A 20,496-nucleotide genomic window follows, 5' to 3' on the forward strand; every position below is an offset into this window, starting at 1 on the left:
TGCTTTACTTTGTAATGAACAACATTGCTGATTTCTGGCAAACCGTTCAGCTTCTGGCAATTATGAATTGCAATCCAAGGGAAAATTCCCCGTCAAATCACTTATTAACTTTGAGTGCTGTTGCTATCTGCTGTCCCACCTTGTTCATGCCTCACCCACCTATTTGATTCAGATGGCTTTACTACATCTCCCACAGACATTAAACTTTTGTTTCCAGTCTAATACTCTAATGCCTACTTATCATCAGCAATTTAAGCATTTGATTCTTGGACGCATCTTTAGTTGAAATTGTCATTTTCACAGCAGCGTTATGGAGAACAATTGATGCTTTTAAGTCAATCAATACTTTCAACATGAAGGTAATTTCCGTGGGATCAATTATTTTTCAGAATCACCAGAGATAGCAATTCTCCAAGTCAATTCCTAAGAAAGAATCTTCACCACCTATGGACAAATCAGGCACAGGCCCCACATTTCCAGGACTGTAAATTAAACTACATCTTAAATTAACTCTTTAGAGAGATACAGGTAATAATTTCCAATTCAATACATTTTTCTCTCGCAAATTGTCAGGAAAGAAAGTCTTGTCACCTGCCAATACCTTTATGAATAATGATTTGCTTTCCTGCTGCAGCGGGTAAGAATGAGGACCTTCCAACTTTAAGTAGAAAACTTCCAAAATTTCCTGCACTTGAGTAATAGATACTGAAGAAACAATAGATTTGTCATTATTTTTACTCAGTGCTATTGCTTCTTGAGGAATATAGTACACCCTCCAAAATGCCACAGTTTTTAAGTATGTTCTACCTCCACAGCCCAAATCACCTATCAAACTTTGCTTCATTTTCTCTAGCAAATTTCATAAAAATCTTACTCAATCCTTCACTAAATTTCTAAATTTGTGCTAACTGGACACTAATTCAATCAACATTGAGATCAGTTATTTTCACAGTCTCTTAAGTCTCCAAACTGTATATTGGAAAGAGATGTGTATAGTTCCAAATCCTTCCTCATGAAAAATGGTCCAACTTTCTTATAGCCTTTGCCGTTTCAATAGTAATTTTCTCAAATGATACAAAATCCAATTTGATTCCTTCCTCATTGAACTTACAGTTGATTTGACAAAGAATATTCAGTTCATGCCCAAGTTAAATTTGAGTAATCCTCAAGTTTTGCTGTTAGCTCCTGTTCAGCAGTCAAAACCTTTCTTTATCCATTTCTTTTTTCTTGCTGAAATTCAAGGTTTCCCATTTCTTTTTCCCTTTGAAATTCAAGAACAAGACATTGCTTCTCTCTTTATTTTTCTTGTTCAAGGTCTTTACCTTCCTGATTACACCTGTAAGTAATCTGCTCTGTGCACATGTTCTAATGCACATAATCCTGATATTCCATTTTGCCAATCAAAGTGTCAACATCATCTTTTTTTTGGGTGTTTTGTTGTTTTGCCTGGTCCAATAGATTCCATCCACTTGTTTAGCAGAGTCAAAGCAGCTGGGCCATGATGGGTCAACACTTTTCTAGTGAGGGTCTGCTTTACTTGAGGTGGACAGTGACTGACCATTAGGATGTTTTGGCCTCTCCCATTATTACAGCCATGCATCCCCAGTAAAAATTGAATTGGGCTAATCACTCTTAACCACATTCTCCCATATTGTGTTAACACATCACAATGAAACTGCAGTGCCCCCACGTCATTGCGCCGCCCTAGCAAAAAAATTTATGGAGAATTTGAACTCATCAAACATCAGAAATCCCCTGCATGACATCCTGGTTGAGTCAAAATAAATGTACAGTATTATGTTTGGCACTAGTTTGATTGTAGTAGTTGGACATCAGTCCGCTCCACTCCAGATTTATTATTAAGTGTTATTCCTTTAACCTTCAATTCTCCTGAGGTACCTACAAGGCAGTACCAGTGGGCTTAACTGTAATGTAACTGGAATAGTAATCCAGAAGTTCAGGTCAATATTTTGACGATATGGTGGAATTCAAATTCAATTAATAAACCTGGAATTAAAGGCTAAACTCAGTAATAATGAGCTCAAGGCAATTGTTATAAAAACCAATCTGCTTCACTAATAGCTTATACGTAGCTCCACACCCATAGTGGTTAGGTTGACCTCTGATGCAGCCTAGTTAATTCTTTCAGTACATGGACAACTAGGAATGGGGTACAAATACTGGCCTTGCTAGTGACCCCTATTCTCATGAAAGAATAAAGAAAGTAAGAAATCAGAGGAGTGCCCCTTGAGCCTGCTCTACCAGTCAGTAAGATCAAGAAATAATCTTGGCCTCAATTTCATTTTCCACTCTAATCCATCGCACAAAAATCAGTAATGCCAGTATCAGGTCTGCCGCGATGCCATTGAATATTGATTCCACTGGCATTTGGCCGGTTAGGATTGGGGTAACCCATGTAACGCACATTGCTTAGAAGTCGGCGTGGGGGTGGTGGCATGCAAGGAAATAACCCATGCCACTTGAGGCGAATCTTTGCTACCCAAATTTTCCATGAGCTTAGAGAATTCAGTGTCCGTCAACCATACTGGAGGATTGTGAGTTGGAAGATTGTTACCAAGTCCCAAGACTCCTTAGGACCCCAGTGCAAGGGTAGAGCTGTGCTTTCTTAGAGCTCTGCCACATTCACCTCAGTGCCACTTCTGATGCTATATTTTGTGCACACAATGCAGAACGATGCTCAATACAAAGCTTTTATTGAACTAAACTTGAGGTGTCTGCCAAATGCATGTATGCCTCTTCATGGTGTAGAACTGTGAGCTTCCACTAAAATAAACAAAGAAGCCAGGCGCAAGAGAAACTCTGGTTCAGAGAAAATGGCTGCGGCTTTTCTCCGACCAGCTTCTATTCAAATGACAAGGGATATGAGGCAAAACTGGAATTTCTTCCATGTACAGTGGCAGGATTATGAAATAACAATAGAATTGCTGTGCAAACCAAAGTTATTAATCACCTGACATTTACAACTGTTGGGAAGAGACTATTTCAAAATGCAGTCATCCATAAATCTCTCTAAAGAGCAGAAAAACATGGCAAAAATTTTAAAAGCTTAAGAGACACACTTTGAGATCCAGCTGAATGTTATGTATGAACAGTATATTTTCAACATCGGGACCAAATTGAAAAATAATCTGTTAATCAATACATAACATCATCAACTCAGCTCACAGAAACCTGAGAATTTGTGCAATTAAAAATTATCTAATTAAAGACACGATTATATAAGGCATGAGTGATCCTAAAGTGAAACATGTTAGAAGAATCTTACTCACTGGAAAGGATTGAAAATCTCAGTGCAGAAGCACTGAGATTATAAATCAGCAGTCAGAATCTATATTTGGCAGAACAAAGCAGGTCCTGCGTTTGCTGACAGATCCTCCAGAAGCAAAGAACAGAACAATCACTGATAAAGGGCAGGACACAAATATGGCGTAGGACATTGTGCAAAGGGAAAAAAAACAGGTCCAGTGTGGAGAAAACAGTGTTCTCACTGATCAAACCTGAATCATTTTGCAGACAAGTGTCTGGCTAAAAGAAAGCACAACAAGAAGTACAGATGAACGCTAGAAAAATATCAGCAAAAGATTCCAATGAATCGCTCTGTGCTATCAAGTTGGTTCAGCTAAGCAAGTTGGCTCAGTCAAGTTGACGGCTGAGACATGTAGCTGCCTCTTTGAATGAGGGTGGCAGAATGGGAATATCAAGCCAACATTAAGTGTCGAATAGACAATCATGCAACATTGTGTTCTTCATAGGTCTTAGTGAATTGGACAACATGGAGATTCAAAAGTAAGGTCGTGGCTACATGGTTGCACCATATTCTTGTCAAGACGAAAGATTAGTCTGTAAACCCATTAATATGAATGAGGATCTAGATTTTCAGATCATAGATGGCAAACAAATTTCATTCACTTTAGCAAGAGCATATCTAAGGCTTGGACCGGTAACCCTCAAATGTTCCAAAAGAGATTTGCAATATGTTTCAGCAGTCTAAATCATTGACCATGAAACAGATCATATGGGAGTACAAGTTGTTAATAAGGTTAGGATGTCTTCTTGGAGAATATAATCTCAAAGTAGATGGGAATCCAAGACCAATTCAGCATCTGCCCAGGAAAGTTCCAGCTGCCGTCAAGGCCAGCCTGAAAGATGAAATATAAGGGAGTGACCAAAACATGACAAGTCCTACGGAATGGATTAGTGGCAGGCTAGCAGTAAAGCAACCTGGAAACCTGACCGTATGCATTGTCCGAAAGTGTCTATAAAAGGTTCAGAAGAATGTTCACTAAACATGCCAACTGTAGGCGAAATGTTGTCACAACTTCCAAATGCAAAAATCTTCACCACACTTGATGTGAGAAGCTGGATGAAAGCTGCAGCTTTCTAACTAAAATCTGGACACCTTGTAGGAGATATGTAGCTTGTAAATATGCAGTTACAGTGACAGACAATTGATGATGTAAAGTAGCAATATATTTATGAACATAAGCTTCAGTCTGCAATGAAATGAGACCCATGCCACCTAGGTGCCCTCAGAAGCATTTTCTTTTTCACTTCCCTCCAACCACATGGATTGTGGCTGACAACTTATAACCTGGTGCATTGCTGGGCTTTAAATATAGCATTTGGGAAAAGGTCTTACCAATAGCAAGTGCTTTTGCCATTGCTAAGCATAAGATCGTGCAAGTGCGGCACCATAGAGGTGCGGCTCATACATAATGGGGTAAGCAGTGGAAAATTGAATGGGATAACTCGCTATATGAAGGGAAACCTTCTATGAAATTGTCTAAAATCGATGCATACTTGATTTTTGGTAAAATTCTTGTGTTGAACATAGAAACATGTTGTACACATGAAATAATCTCCTTATGTGGCTCAATGTCATTCTTAGTTTTATAATGCTGTTGTGAAGTGCTTTGGGACATTAATTACTAATTATTGTTGAAAAATACATGTTCTTCAACTTCTCACTCATATGTATTATAAAATTGTGATAATTAAGCCTGCTAAAGCAACTTCTATAAATTTTTCATCAACATGAAAGAAAAGTATTTTCAGTGAAATCATTTCCTGTCAGTATTGTCAAATGAGTTACTATTCTATGTTGCATAAATTGTGCAGCTCCAAAAACACTTTGGATGAACATCTTGTGTATGTTCCAACCAAAATTTGGAAATGATGACAACTTGGATTGCAAAATAATAAATCTGCCAAACTTGTTCGAAACTGCCAGAACATTAAAACTAGATTGTCAAAACATTTTCAATGCCTTTAACATTTTAAAACTGGCAAATAGAAGGTCCCAAAGAGCCATTCCTCTAGCGTATGTCAACAATGTTTTTGTGATAAATTGCCTTAAATAGTCAAGAAATCTAAATGGTCCTTAATGAAAGTTTTCAATTTCAGACACCTAACTAGAGATATAGGGGCCTGTGAGGAAAATTATTTTAAATACCATGAATGGAATTGACCATGAACTAAATGTTGACAAAAATAATGAAAGGGGACATGATCAATGGCTTCAAATGAGATTGTATGTATACTTGAGGAAATAAAATTAGCAGGGCTACAAGGATAAACTGGTGAATTACCCCATAGAGAGCTACAAAATGGATTAGCTACCATCTATCCACCAGGGGCCTGATGGGCCAAATGGCCTCATTCAGTGCCATAATTACTCTGAGTCTGTGAGATGATTTTTTTATACAGCCTTATGTTATGGAACAATATTTAATACTAAGTCTTAATTTTAGGAAATATTAATCAAGGATGTGAAATGTTAGAAATATTTTAAAGAAGGATTGAGAGGTAGCAAGGCGCAGTATGTTATGAAGGGAATTCCAAAGCTTAGGACCCAAATACCTGAAGGCACAGCCACCAAAATGGAGCAATTAAAATCTTGAATATTTATAAGGTCAGAATTGGAGGATTGAAAAGATCTTGAAGGATATAGGATAGAGTTTAGAATGATAGTAATGTTGAATGGAATAGAAGGAACAAAAAAAAGACTGAAAATTATAAAATCAAGGCATTGCTATGCCCGGAGCCAATATCATTGAGGGAATGTCAAGGTAATAGTTGGAACTGGACATTGTGCTAATTAGCATATGGCCACCAGAGCTTTGAGTAAGTTCAAGTGTTTAGAGGGTGCTTGAAGGGAGATGGACCAAGAATCTTTTGGAATAGTCAATTAATTATCCATTATTATAGCACAAACTAATGGACAAAACGTCATGACAAAATTCTGACTTAAAGCCTGAATTTTTCCAACAAATATAAAATGGATTAGTTTGTTCTCTAATGTTCGTGCATTCTTTAGGAGTACGTTTGTGGATGGTTCAAAAAAGACTTTAATCATTGTTAAGATAATCCAATATAATATTAGTGTATTATGTTGAAGGTGAATGAACTACTGAATAGTAGTACTCTTAGCTTTTGGGACCAAGTTCATATGTGGGTCGCTGGCCAGATTACAAAAGAATGAACATTAAAAAAAAATGAAAAGAAATCAGGCGCTGTTGTGGAACCAAATTCTTCGTCTCGAAAAGTGTAGCACAAAACAAGAAAATATATTCAATGATTACCTTGGCTCCTTCAACGAACACTAGATTGCTGTCCAACCGGTTTACTTACAATCACGAACTTTCAAACAGCTTCTCCTTTATCAGATAAAGTGACCAAGATGAAGGAGCTAACAAAGTGTAGAGCTGGATGAACACAGCAGGTCAAGCAGCATTTTGGGACCACAAAAGCTGATGTTTCGAAGGGTCTAGGCCCGAAACATCAGCTTTTGTGCTCCTAAGATGCTGCTTGGCCTGCTATGTTCATCCATCTCTACACTTTGTTATCTCGGATTCTCAAGCATCTGCAGCTCCCATACCCATGATGAAGGAGCAATGGTCCAAAAGCTCACAATTGTAAATAAACCTATTTGTCTATAACCTGGTGTTGTGTACCTTCTGACTTTGTCCACCCCAGACCGGCACTAGCACCTCCACATCATGGCTACAACCAAAAGTCAACAACTACATTATTGTAAACTTTCAATGAGTTAGTTCACCAACACTAGGTGTATTGGAGATTGTAGGAGCTGCAAATGCTGGAGAATCTGAAATAACAAGGTGTGGACCTGGATGAACACAGCTGACCAAGCAGCATCAGAGGAGAAGGAAATCTGACGTTTCGGGCCTTGACTCTTCTTCAGAAATGGGGGAGGGGAAGGGGGTTCTGAAGTAAATAGGGAGAGAGGGGGAGGCAGATAGAAGGTGGATAGAGAAGAAGATAGGTGCAGAGGAAACAGACAGGTCAAGATGTGGGGATGGAGCCAGTAAAGGCGAGTGTAGGTGGGGAGGTAGGGAGGAGATGGGTCAGTCCAGGGTGGACAGACAGGTCAAGGGGGCGGGATGGGTTTAGTAGGTAGGAAATGGGGGTCAGGCTTGAGGTGGGAGGAGGGGATAGATGGGAGGAAGGACAAGTTAGGGAGGTGAGGTTGAGCTGGGCTAGTTTTGGGATGCGGTAGAGGGAGGGGAGATTTTGAAGCTTGTGAAGTCCACATTGATACCATTGGGCTACAGGGTTCCCAAGCGGAATATGAGATGCTGTTCCTGCAACCTTCGGGTAGCATCGTTTTGGCACTGCAGTAGCCCATGATGAACATGTTGTCTGAGGAATGGGAGGGGAAGTTGAAATGGTTCGTGACTGGGAGGTGCAGTTGTTTAGTGCGAACTGAGCGTAGGTGTTCTGCAAAGTGGTCCCCAAGCCTCCGCTTGGTTTCCCCGATGTAGAAGAGGCCACAACGGGAACAGCGGATGCGGTATAGTGCATTAGTAAATGTGCAGGTGAACATCTGCTTGATGTGGAAAATCTTCTTGGGGCCTGGGATGGGGGTGAGGGGGGAGGTGTAGGGGCCGGTGTAGCACTTCCTGTGGTGGCAGGGCAAAGTGCCGGGTGCGGTGGGGCTGGAGGGGAGTGTGGTGCGGACAAGGGAGTCACGGAGAGAGTGGTCCCTCCTGAAAACACAGATAAGGGTGGGGAGGGAAAAATGTCTTTGGTGGTGGGGTCGGATTGCAGATGATGGAAGTGTTGGAGGATGATGAGTTGGATCCAGACGTTGGTGGGGTGGTGCATGAGGAAAAGGGGGATTCTGTTTTGGTTTTTATTACAGGGAGGGGGTGTGAGGGATGAGTTGCGGGAAATGTGGGAGACACGGTCAAGGGCATTCTTAATTACTGAGGGGTTGAAGTTGCAGTCCTTGAAAAATGAAGACATCTGAGATGTACAGAAGTGGAATGCTTCATCCTGGGAGCAGATGCAGCGGAGGCGAAGGATTTGGCAATAGGCGAAGGCATTTTTGCAGGAAGGTGGGTAGGAGGAGGTGTATTCTAGGTAGCTGTGGGAGTCGGTCGGCTTGAAATGGATAATGGTTTCTATGCGGTTGCTGGAGATGGAGTCAGAGAGGTCCAGGAAGGGGAGAGAGGTATGAGAGATGGTGAACTTAAGGTTGGGGTGGAAGATGTTGGTGAAGTGGATGAACTGTTCGAGCTCCTTGGGGGAGCATGAGGTTGCGCTGATACAGTCATCAATGTAATGGAGGAAGAGGTGGAGTTTTGTATGCACTATAAACTTCAATTAGGTTTCAAAGTTCAAAAGCGATGGCAATGACCAAAAGTAAAGAACTTTAAAATTCAATCTGTAAATAAACTATTTTAAATTCCCCTGCATCTGGATGACTTATTTCATCTAGTTCTACTATTCGTATGATGATTTCCCCATTCCCAGTGAATGGAGGTTTGGCATTTTATTTCATAGTCAACCATTTCCAGACCCTTAGAACACTTCCATCAAAAAGGTTTTATGGCAAGATGCTTGTCTTGTGATTACAGCATCGCTCAGTTAATCATCAAATGATTTAAACTTCCTGCCTTAGGGTGAACTTGTCATGCTGAAAATCTCTTCCCCTCACACTTCCTGCTATAACCATAAAACTGTGAAAAAGAATCATAAACACAGTAAGAAGTCGCAGTGCAGCAATAAATTGCTTAATGGAATTTATACAAGAGTTTCCACAACAGTTCATATAATTATTATCAGACCATAGCGTACTACACCCACACAAGGACTGCAACTGGAGAAGACACTGAATCTGCACCCTGTGAAGGTTGCATGCACCATCATTTATATCTGGCTTTAATTACTAACATGTAGACTTAAAAGGAATTCAGCAATGTATACATGCATTTTCATTGACAAAAACACAAAACAGACACCCATATTCTGCATGTAGACAGTTATTTTTGTAAAAAATGTATAAACTGTTACAACCAGTTCATATCCAATGTCAATATTTTTGTAGTTTCATTGAGAAAAATCAATGTATTTGCAGAAGACATATTTTCAACACTGAACCTCCTGTTTCTTTTCAACATTAGCAATAAAGCTCCATGCCTATTCAAGCAAACCTTTGTCATATGTCTGGTGAGAATCAAGGTGAAAGCTTATCAGTTAGGTCTGGATCTGGAAATGCTGGGTTCAGGCATTCTCTGCTTTCTGTCCTGGGGTCTGTAAGATTATTGTCTCTGCCTATCTCCAGTAAAGATCAACATAATTAGGCTGAGGTCACATGTGGGGGCCCAAGCCAAGAGTTTCCTCACCATAGCCTAACAGAAAAATACTCTACATGGAGCAGTTATGACAGGTTGCCAAAAAGTGAAAGTGGGGCCAACTGATGATCATGGTATGGACCTTTGAAACGGTGTTTAACTTCTAAAGGCCAATGGGGCTATACTAGTTCCTTACAAAGGTTCTGGATGTGAGTTTGCTTGCTGAGCTGGAAGGTTAGTTTTCAGACGTTTCGTCACCATTCTAGGTAACATCATCAGTGAGCCTCCGACGAAGCGCTGGTGTTATGTCCGGCTTTCTATTTATCTGGTTAGGTTTCCTTGGGTTGGTGATGTCATTTCCTGCATTGGTGATGTCATTTCCTGTTCGTTTTCTCAGGGGGTGGTAGATTGGCTCCAAATCAATGTGTTTATTGATGGAGTTCCGGTTGGAATGCCATGCTTCTAGGAAGAATTCCTACAAGAATTCCTAGAAGCATGGCATTCCAACCGGAACTCCATCAACAAACACACTGAGTTGGAGCCAATCTACCATCCCCTGAGGAAAAGAACAGGAAATGACATCACCAATGCAGGAAATGACATCACCAACCCAAGGAAACCTAACCAGATAAATAGAAAGCGGGACATAACACCAGCGCTTCGTCGGATGCTCACTGATGATGTTACCTAGAATGGTGACGAAACGTCTGAAAACTAACCTTCCAGCTCAGCGAGCAAACTCACATCCAGAACCTCAACCTGAGCTACAAATCGTCTCAAAACTCGCTAGCTCCTTACAAAGGTCTATTTACTGGCTCTGGAACTGCTTTCCATTGAACACTAAACCACAATATCCAGGCAAGACTGGCAGGTAGTCTCCCACGATGAGAATGTGGTGAGATGTTGTGCCAGACAGATATTGCTAACAGCCTGATCTCCCTTACCAACAAACTTCAAGAACAAATAACCAGCAAATGCTCATGCAGTTCTCATGCAGTGACAGGCACCCAGCTCATGATTCGACCAGGATGCATCTTCTGCCAATAAGCACACTCATCTTGAGCCTATTTGGATTCTCAGATCATCTGTTCCTTGGCATGCTGTTTTGTGCCTTGCCCCTCCCCGGCCAGAGCTACTCTGTCATGCGTTGCCTCATAATTCAGACAAAAAGGAAAGAAGCTCAAACATTGTTATCAGCAGTCCTCAGTCAACTCAAGGGCAGCCTCTGATGCCAGTTAAGAGGCTTGGCCACAGCCTATTAACTACATGGGGCAGTCAGGATCAGGATCTGCTCCTCGTAGGGTGTCAGCGGCACACAATGTAAAGAAGGCTACCTTTTACATCCAGTATGTACCATGAGTAGATATGAATGCAGTTGTATCTTCTGCTCCTAACCAGCTGTATGGCTCGACAGAGATTTAATGTTCTACCAAGAAAAGTGCCCAGGGCAGTTTACACCTTCTCACCCATAATCTGTTGGTCTGGGAATGTAAAATACTGTTCATTTTGTTTAACTTTGTTCTTTTTTTTAATTAGACTGAATGTAACTATTTCTAGCTAAGTTGCCAATTTCGTTAAGTTTCATAGCTCGTTTCTGTCTCTGAGGCTTTGGAAGCTTTGACATGCTATTGTCCCAGACTCTCCTCATTAACTACCAACCCTGCCCCTACAGCACTGCCATGTCCAATGTTAGGTCTACTGCTACCCGTCACTCACTGGAACAATTCCCCACTGTCCAGATATCCCGGCAAAAGGCTGTTATGCACCCACATAAGCGCTGTCAGTCTGGAGCTGTCTTGCATTGTTCATGGCATTTGACCTGGACTTAGTCTATAACGGGAAGTTGGACACTCATTTTTCAGACTGGCACCTGGGGCAAAAGAGGAGGGACATCTTCTTATTCCAGGACAGGTAGAGAAGGCAACACCATCAGACTGTGCCAATCTGGGCCAAAGTTGCTACACAGTTCATCACAATCTCAGCTGTCTGGATAAATGCCCAACAGTGAAGGAAGAAGAACAACATCCTTCTCTAGTTGGTCAGGGTAAGTGCAACCATCTTCTCCGTGCTGCCTCACACGCACTCTGCTTCTGCATACACCTTCCACCAATGCTTGAGCTCTGCCCTTCTCAATATTACTTGTGACATTGAACTTCACCAACTCTCACCTCACCCAAACTCCATACCTCGAACCCTGCATGCCCTTTGTGCTGCATACTTACACACTAGGGAGATTTTATAACCTTTCCCCACCAGCAGCAGCTAACAGCTGTACCACACAATTGTATCTCACTCATTCTCTCCCTTCCTCTCATTCCAGCAGTAAACAGCCCACAATAAGGCAGCAAGAGCCAAGATGGGTGGTGGACTTGCCAACATTCAACCGCTGACACCCTACGAGGAGCAGATCCTGATCCTGACTGCCCCATGTAGTTAATAGGCTGTGGCCAAGCCTCTTAACTGGCATCAGAGGCTGCCCTTGAGTTGACTGAGGACTGCTGATAACAATGTTTGAGCTTCTTTCCTTTTTGTCTGAATTATGAGGCAACGCATGACAGAGTAGCTCTGGCCGGGGAGGGGCAAGGCACAAAACAGCATGCCAAGGAACAGATGATCTGAGAATCCAAATAGGCTCAAGATGAGTGTGCTTATTGGCAGAAGATGCATCCTGGTCGAATCATGAGCTGGGTGCCTGTCACTGCATGAGAAGTTTCCTTGCAGCAGTTTTTTTAATACCTAGTTGCCAGTCAGTCTGTAATACAGCTTTAAAGTATAGAAGCATCTGTCAGTGAATTGGAAAGATGCCTCGAGGACCCTGAGAGACTGACAAGTGTCAGCTGCCAGCATTCACTGGGGGTGGGGGGGTTAGTTGGGGTTGGGGGGTGTGTGTTGGCAGGGGTTGCAGTACAGGCAGCAACTCCGGAGGAGGCCCTAAGATTTGTTCCCAGATATCCAACATGGTGGACAACAGGAGCAAGTTTTCGTTATTTATTCATTCACAGGATGAGGGCATTGCTGGCTGGGCAGCATTTATTGTCCATGCCTAGTTGCCCAGAGGGCAATTAAGAGTCAACCACATTGCTGTGGGTCTGGAATCGCAGGTCAGCCGGACCAGGTAAGAATGGCAGTTTCCTTCCATAAAGGACATTAGTGAACCAGATGGGTTTTTCCGACAATCAACAATGGATTCAGGGTCATTGTTAGACTCTTAAATTCAGACTTTCTTTTTCGTGAATTCAAATTATCTGGGTCACTGGACTAACAGTCCAGCAATAATACCACAAGGCCATCACCTCCCCTCCCTGGAAAAAAGGGATGTCTTTGGGGAAGGAGGGCTCATCAGACAGACAAAGATTCCTCAACCCAATGTAAACCACAGGCTCCATTCCATGTCAATGCTTACTTGTTTAATCTTATTTTCCCTTCATATTTGTAATAACGCAGTGTCAGTGGAATAAAGAATCCTTGCTTCGTGATATTTGGGCTGTCTGTGTGTTCAAATCTCATGTTACAGTTCCATCTTCCCATGCTACCCATATTGATAAAAGTCTACTAATTGTTTATTCTTGGAATTGTCAAATTATCCAACAATTTTATCATTTTGGAGGAGTTAGCTCCCAATTTCACTACCAATATGAGAAGGCTATGTTCTTATTTTACTTCCATTGGTCAAACTCTGTAAAATTATGTCCTTCTTTATTGAAATCCTGCATCAAAGGGAATAATTTATCAGTATCTTGCTTGTGAATCACCTTATTATTTGAAGCATCTCAATTAGTTTGCCTTTCAACTTTATACACTCAAGAAAATAAAACTAAATATTCTCTAATATTTAGAAACTAAATAAACTAACATCCTCAAAAGTCCAGTTTAATTCTGGTGAATCCACATTGCGTCATTTCCATTTGTGACAGTTTGATGTTGATCAGGCTTGATACAGCTGTAGAGACAAACAGCTTTCTAGACAATACATCTACAGGGACAAAAATACCTGGGCAATACATCAACAGGAAGAAAGCAGCCCCTTTATGTAAAACAGCTGAGGCAAAGAGCTGGCTAAGCATTACACCTAAGGGGTGTAAAGACTTTTCAAGGCAATACAGTTATAGGGAGCCAGTAGTTTGACAAGCAATCCAGCTGTATCACCCCAAACAACTACCTGGCAATACAGCTACAAGGGGCAAATAATGCAGTCAAACAGCTCTACAAATGATAAAATAACTGGTCCAAACAACTCCACAGGTGATTCAACTACAAGGGAAAACAGTTTTCCAGGCAATATAGCAAGAGGGCAAAGAATTTCTAAACTATACAGCTGCAAGGGCAAATTGCTTTATGCATGTTACAGGCTGAAGGGCAGAAAGTTATAAGCAGTATGGTTACTAGAGCAAAAAAAAACACAAAGATCTGTGGATGTTGTAAATCAGAAACAACATCAGAAATTGCTGAGAAAACTCAGCAGGCCTGGGAGCATTTATGGACAGAAAGCAGAACTTTTCCAGTAATTTCTAATTCAGTTACAGGAGCAAACTGTTTCTGGACCACATAGCTACCATGCCAAACAGTGTTACAGCTGATAAGCTCGATGAGAATAAAATGCTTGACAAGGAATACAGTTACAGAAAGGGCAAAAAGCTCTACAGGTGATACAGCTAGAAGGAACATATAGCCATACAATTGATTCAATAATGGGGCAAATAACTTTACAGGTGATACAACTACAGGGAACAAATTGATCCAGTGATAGAGCTGACACAACCCTGAGGGCAATTCCAGGTGATATAGTTGCAGAGGGGTACAGCCTCACAGGTGATACAGATAAAGAGGATGCATAATTCTGCAAAAAATATAATTAAGGAGCACATAGTTTATAGATTAGAGGCAAACATTTACATGTCATACAATTACAGGAGGCAAGTGAGCTTAAAGCAATGCTGCTACAGAAGGCACAATCTGGATAAGCTCATTGCAACTCCAGGGAGACAATAGCTGAATGGGTTATAATGGTTCAGTAGGTAAATAGCTTTATAGACAACCACAACAGCAATTGCAGCCTTGATTTTGCAATTCTTAAATTACATCTTATTATGTGGGGCTCTGCAAATTGGCAGATTTGCTGGAAAGCTTGACCATGCTATCATCTTGTGTCAAACAATAATATCAACTGAAGCTATAGATTTTGAGCCTTCTAAAATTTTTTTTGTATTTTCATTGAGGCACTCAGTGTTTACAAAATGAGTAAGTTATGGTTCGGACAAATGTACCATTTGTTAAATTAGATCCCAACCACAGGCTTTTGGTAAGACACTGTGTCAAATTAATGGAGTTTTTCAAAAATTACATAAAGCAGCAACCAAGCAATTTGTAATTTGTGTTTCAATCACAAGTTAAACAAATGATGTATAAAAGTGCAGAGAGCTGCTTACACAAGGTCTCCAATGAGTCTTCAAATCCTGACTAAAGGTTGGAAAAAATGTCACAAATCATCCTATATCATAACAATTCAATGTTTAAATCAATTGAATTCATTGCCAATTAAGAAAAGTAAGTATAATTTCAGATTGAATCCTTTGAAAATAGTAAAATACTTCTTAATATATTCTTCTGTTAACAATTTGATTATCTATATCCTTTTCAAACAGGTAACAAAGGAGCTCTGTTTTCTAACTGCTTATAGCCAGCAAGCATGGTTCCAGGCAGCAGAGTCATGAATGTACTTGTTGCAATATAATCTCTTACCTTGCAGGCTGAACAACAAGAGACTGAGCAACATCATCAAGATTCGCACTGTGAAATCCATCAGGCAGGAACACTAGGAGGAAAAAAAGCCTCTCTTTTATAGTATTCAAAAGAACAAAATCATCAAACTCTGGTCTTTCTCTTAAATAAAATCTTATCCCTGCACAGTTTTCTCTGTTCCGTCTCTTTCTCCTGCAGTCCTGACTGCAAACTGCCTTTGACCACAACTCTTTTATAAAACAAACCACAGGGTTTACTTTGAAGGTCTGGGCCTTTCCAAAAGAGATTCCTTAGCAATTATCCTGACTAAGATTTCTGGCCAAACACCCTGAGGGAATCTTTGCCAGGGAGGTGGGGGTTGTAGGCCTTCACTGCAGCATTGCTCCGGCTACATTTAATTCACCAACAAGTTTGTCAACTTGTATCTTTAACCCTGAGATTAACAGATCACCAAATTACAAAGTAATAAGAAAACCTACAATAAAGAAGCTCGCCTTTAATTTTGTTAAATTATAGAGGCATATATTGAAAGATCTTTTAGCAATTAAAATGAAATTGCATGTCATGTGCAGACACAACAGCATAAGACACAGCAAACTTTCATTGAACATTAATTCAGACTTCACTGATAATTAATCAGGAAAAATTCACTAACCCCAGTGCACCAGCGCGCTACAAACATTAAGAGTGTTCTCAATTGAATTGCTGATTGAGCTCAGCAATGGCGAGAGTAGACATTATGGAATTGATTTTACCACCTCTGCCAAAGGATAAGTAAAGAGTAAGAAAAATCAGTACCTTAACTCACGGCTAATTATTGGCTCCAGCAAATATCAGGGTAAAGATGAGATCAAGTTCAGCTCAGCTTTATGGTAAAGCTTATCTATGTTACTTGCCTTTCGTTGTAAAGAAAAACTGGCCACTAATTGACTGATATCATAGAATTATGCAACATAGATGGAGGCCATTCAGCCCATCATGCCTGTTCTGGCTCCTTCAAAATGTTCCTAATTAGTCTTACTCCTTTGCCCTTTTAACATTGTTCTACAAATATTATCTTTATAGTTACAGAGGTAATTTCGTTTTGAACATAACCTGCTTCTCCATTCTTCCAGGCAATGCATAATAACAATCTACAGAGTCAAAATAATTCTCTTTGTCCTCCACTAGATATTGTGGCAATAATCTCAAATCTGTTCCTGTGATAATTTTCAAACATCCTAATCAGTGCAGTGTAATACTATTCCATAACTGCAATGACAAGACTGGAAAGTTAACGAAGATGGGCATTAAAATATTGGACTTGATATTAACATTTCCACAGCAGGCAAAAAGGAAATATAGAAAATAATATGGAAATTACACTTAAAGCAATAACATATGCACCAATTCTGCAGGTTGTGAGGTCTGTATGTCTCTATCTTGGATAGGAATGATCATTTACAAACATTGAAATAAGGAGCAAGCATAGGCCATTCAACACATCAAGTCTACCCTGCCATTCAATAATATCATGGTTGATTTGATTATTTCACATTCCTGATAACTTTTCACATCCTTCCTTATTCAGAATCTATCCATCTCAGCCCTAAAATTATACAAGGGTTTTGTTTCCCTGCCTTGAAGTAACCAATTCCAAAACTCACCAAACTCCAAGAAAATAATTTACATCATATTTATCTTATGATATCTTATTTCTTATTTTTAAACAGTGATCTCCAGAAGTGGATAATCCTGCAAGGGTAAACATCCTTTCTACATCTAAACTTCAAGATTCCTGAGATTTTGTAAGTTTCAATCAAATTGCTTTATAACCCTCTAAATTGCAATGGATAAAAGTTTAGCCTGCCCACCCTTTCTTCATAAAACAACCTGCCCATGCCTGATATTAATCCATGAAACCTTGTCTGAATTGCTTCCAGTGCATTTATATCCTTCTTTATAGAAGGAGACCAGTACATTACACAGTAATCCGAATGTGCCTTCATCAAGCCTTATATAACTGAAAAATAACCTCCCTATTTTTATATTCAGTTGTCTTCACAATAAATGTTAAAACCCTATTAGCTACGGAATTACTTCCTGTAACAGCAAGTCATGCACTAGGACACCCAGATTCCTCTGCATTTCAGAGATTTGCTTCATTTCTGTTCTTCCTGCCAAAATGGACAATTTCACATTTTCCCACATTTTTGCCCACACACTTAACATATCTTTTACCCTTCCTAACTTTATTTTGTCCACTTTGTAACTTACTATCCTACATACTTTTGTTATCAGCAAATTTAGCAACCATATGTTTCGTCCCTTCATCCATGTCAGACATTGATATCAGTTGTAAAAAAGTGCAGGTCGTGTACTGAGTCCTGTGGCACAGGTCTCATTGCATCTTACCAACCAGAAATTATTCATTTATGCCTACTCTCTTTCCTCTTAGCTACCCAAACTTCTATCCATGCTAATATACTACACCCTAAACACTGAACATTTATTTTCCACAATGACCTGTGATGTATCTATTCTTATATATGCATTTTTAAATACCGCTTAAATGCCTGCCACCAACATTCTCTGGAGTTACTCTTTGGATCCGTGCATAACAACCAGTGTGCCGACACTGTTTCCAGCACTAATATTGACAGATTAAGTAACAAAAAACAATCCCCCACCTTTCTCTTACTTAATTCCTTCCTGAATGTCCTGTACCCTTCAATATCCAGAACCCAGTCTACACCATCCTTCATTCGTGTCTCTCTAATGTCTCAGATCATAATTATACATTATTAGTTGCATTTTGTTTCTTTTTCTGTTACATTCTGACTGCAATACACATCCAGATACACAAACGTTAGTTTTTTTATTTGATCTTTTTTAACCTTTAGCATATTTTTGACTCTTGCATTTATACTTGCTGCGCCTTGCTGCCATGGTCTGTTTATTATTACCCATGAGAATACATTTTTCTATTGCCTTGTCTATACTGTTTGATTTACCACATCTTCATAAATTTTATCAATTGCCCCAACAATTTAGCTTAAAACCCTCTCTATTTCCCTAGTTATATGGCTGGGTAGAAACCTGCCTCGATATGTGTCAGTTACAGTGTCACAACGGAACAAGATTCTACTTTCTTCATTATTGGTGATAATGTCCAACAAACCGGAAACCAATTTCTCTCACATTGGTCTTTGAGCCTCACATTTGTTTCTCTAACTTTATTTGCCCTACACTAATTTACTTGTGGTTTAGAAAATAGTGTAAGGAATAATATCTACATAATATCCCAGTACGGAATATGGTCAGTGTGAGGGAGATGTCGTCTAATGAAACAGAGATCAAGTGGGCTGAAGGAGAAAGGACCGCTTCTCCATTCCTCACCATACTCTCTTACTCTTGGTTTGCATTTTATTTCAGCTGCATTATGTGACCATTACAGTCTGCTCTTCCCAATTTATATCATTGAGGTCTGGATGAATGAGCTTTCTAGTTTTAAAGAATAGGATTACACTAGTTATTTCCTTAACTAATCTCACTTACTCTGCAGAAAGAGCTATCTTGCCCAAACCTCAAAGAAGGTTAAAACTTAACTCAGTACACTTAATTTAAATAAAATCAAATATTGTGGGTGCTGGACTCTGTTCCTCTCTCCCTAGATACTGCCAGACCTGGTGGGTTTCTCCAAAACTTCTCTAAAACTCGCCATCATTAGCCATGGAGTAGAAAATAAGAGCAGAGAAATCTTGTAGTAACTTTATAAAACTTTGTTGCACACATTATTGGAAAGTGGCCTCACCAATTTTCTGCACAACCTCAACATGATGTCCCAACTCTTATACTCAATGGTCTGAACAATTAAGGTAAGCATGCTAAACAACTTCTTAACTACGCTGAGATAATAAAATGTGAGGCTGGATGAACACAGCAGGCCAAGCAGCATCTCAGGAGCACAAAAGCTGACGTTTCGGGCCTGGACCCTTCATCAGAGAGGGAATCTCCAGCATCTGCAGTTCCCATTATCTCTTAACTACGCTGATTGCCTGTGATATAACTTTCAAAGAACTATGTAACTGAATCCCCATGGTCTCTCTGTTCAACTCTACTCAGCACCTGACCATTAATTATACAAGTCCTGCCCTTGTTTGTTTTACCAAAATGCAACATATCATATTTTTCCAAATTAAACACCATCTACCATTACTCAGCCTGTTCTGAAAATTAAATAAAGTTGCTGGCTATGGGAGAAGGGTAGAGGAATGCATCTAATTGGATAACTCTTCCAAAGCACTGGCATAGACGTAATAGGTTGAATGGTCTCCTGTGGTAAAAAGTTCTAAGAATCCATTAGAACAGATATTTGCAAAGCCAGGGAGTAATGTAATGACCATAGGGGAGAGGTGAGCCATTTTCAAGCACTATTATTAATGGTTAAAACCCAAGAAATTTTATCTGTTTTTCAAGATTGTGCTAAGCTAATGTCAATTAATTGCTCAATACCTGTTCCATTCAATTAAAAAAAAGTGTGCTGACATAAAAGGGGAGAAGTTCATTCATGTAGCACACTCCTACTTTGTGTTTAGATTCAAAAGGATTAAAAGAGAACTGCCACAAGTACAATCCACAATGATGAAATTAAGTGGATTTGTGGCCAGACAATTTAGGGTTTTGTAGGAGTGAATCCCTCTGTATGATCCTCCTCAAAGTCGCTGTAGCAATGTTTATCATATCAATGTAAACTGAAAGTAGTTGTTAACTTGAAACAGAGACTGTTCAACTCAGGGCGGTGCCTTTCCTCTACCACAGTAGGCCATGCAGGTCCTGCAGTTTCCGAAGCTTAATGACAATGGTAGCAGCAATCTTCATCATGAGCAGCAGCTTTTAGAATGTAATGAGCTGACATGCCCATACAACACCTGCCAGCACATTACACAGGCTCATGTTGATTTACTGAAGCAGGCAGCACTGCAAGCCATTCATTATCTTCATGACCTGCCTGGCACTTTTCAGCAATATAAAATCATCATTAGTGCCTACGCCACACAGATTGTAGCAACTTTGTCGCACTGCTGCCCCCAGGGAATCAATTAAATGGGTGATGCTGGAATGAATTTTGCCACATCATCTCTTGTAGCATGAATTCACT

The 20,496-nt window shown here is 40.1% G+C and overlaps 1 protein-coding gene across 4 annotated transcripts in view; it reads right to left on the minus strand.

Annotated features, from left to right (window-relative positions):
* The window catches only part of fbln1 (fibulin 1), a 182,305-nt gene that overhangs the window by 137,030 nt on the left and 24,779 nt on the right, over positions 1-20,496 (minus strand). For 2 of the 4 annotated variants that reach the window (XM_048548645.1, XM_048548649.2), the window contains exons 1-2: positions 16,012-16,053; positions 15,357-15,429 (exon numbers count right to left, since the gene is read on the minus strand). In XM_048548645.1, the coding sequence (XP_048404602.1) occupies positions 15,357-15,429; positions 16,012-16,038 (100 nt within the window). In that variant the 5' untranslated portion in view covers positions 16,039-16,053. Of the gene's footprint in view, positions 1-15,356; positions 15,430-15,835; positions 15,841-16,011; positions 16,054-20,496 lie in introns of those variants that run through there. The other 2 variants (XM_048548648.1, XM_048548646.2) reach the window with 2 other exon arrangements.

This window comes from Stegostoma tigrinum, chromosome 18 (assembly GCF_030684315.1).
Source record: "Stegostoma tigrinum isolate sSteTig4 chromosome 18, sSteTig4.hap1, whole genome shotgun sequence".
NCBI classification, from domain to species: Eukaryota; Metazoa; Chordata; class Chondrichthyes; order Orectolobiformes; family Stegostomatidae; genus Stegostoma; species Stegostoma tigrinum.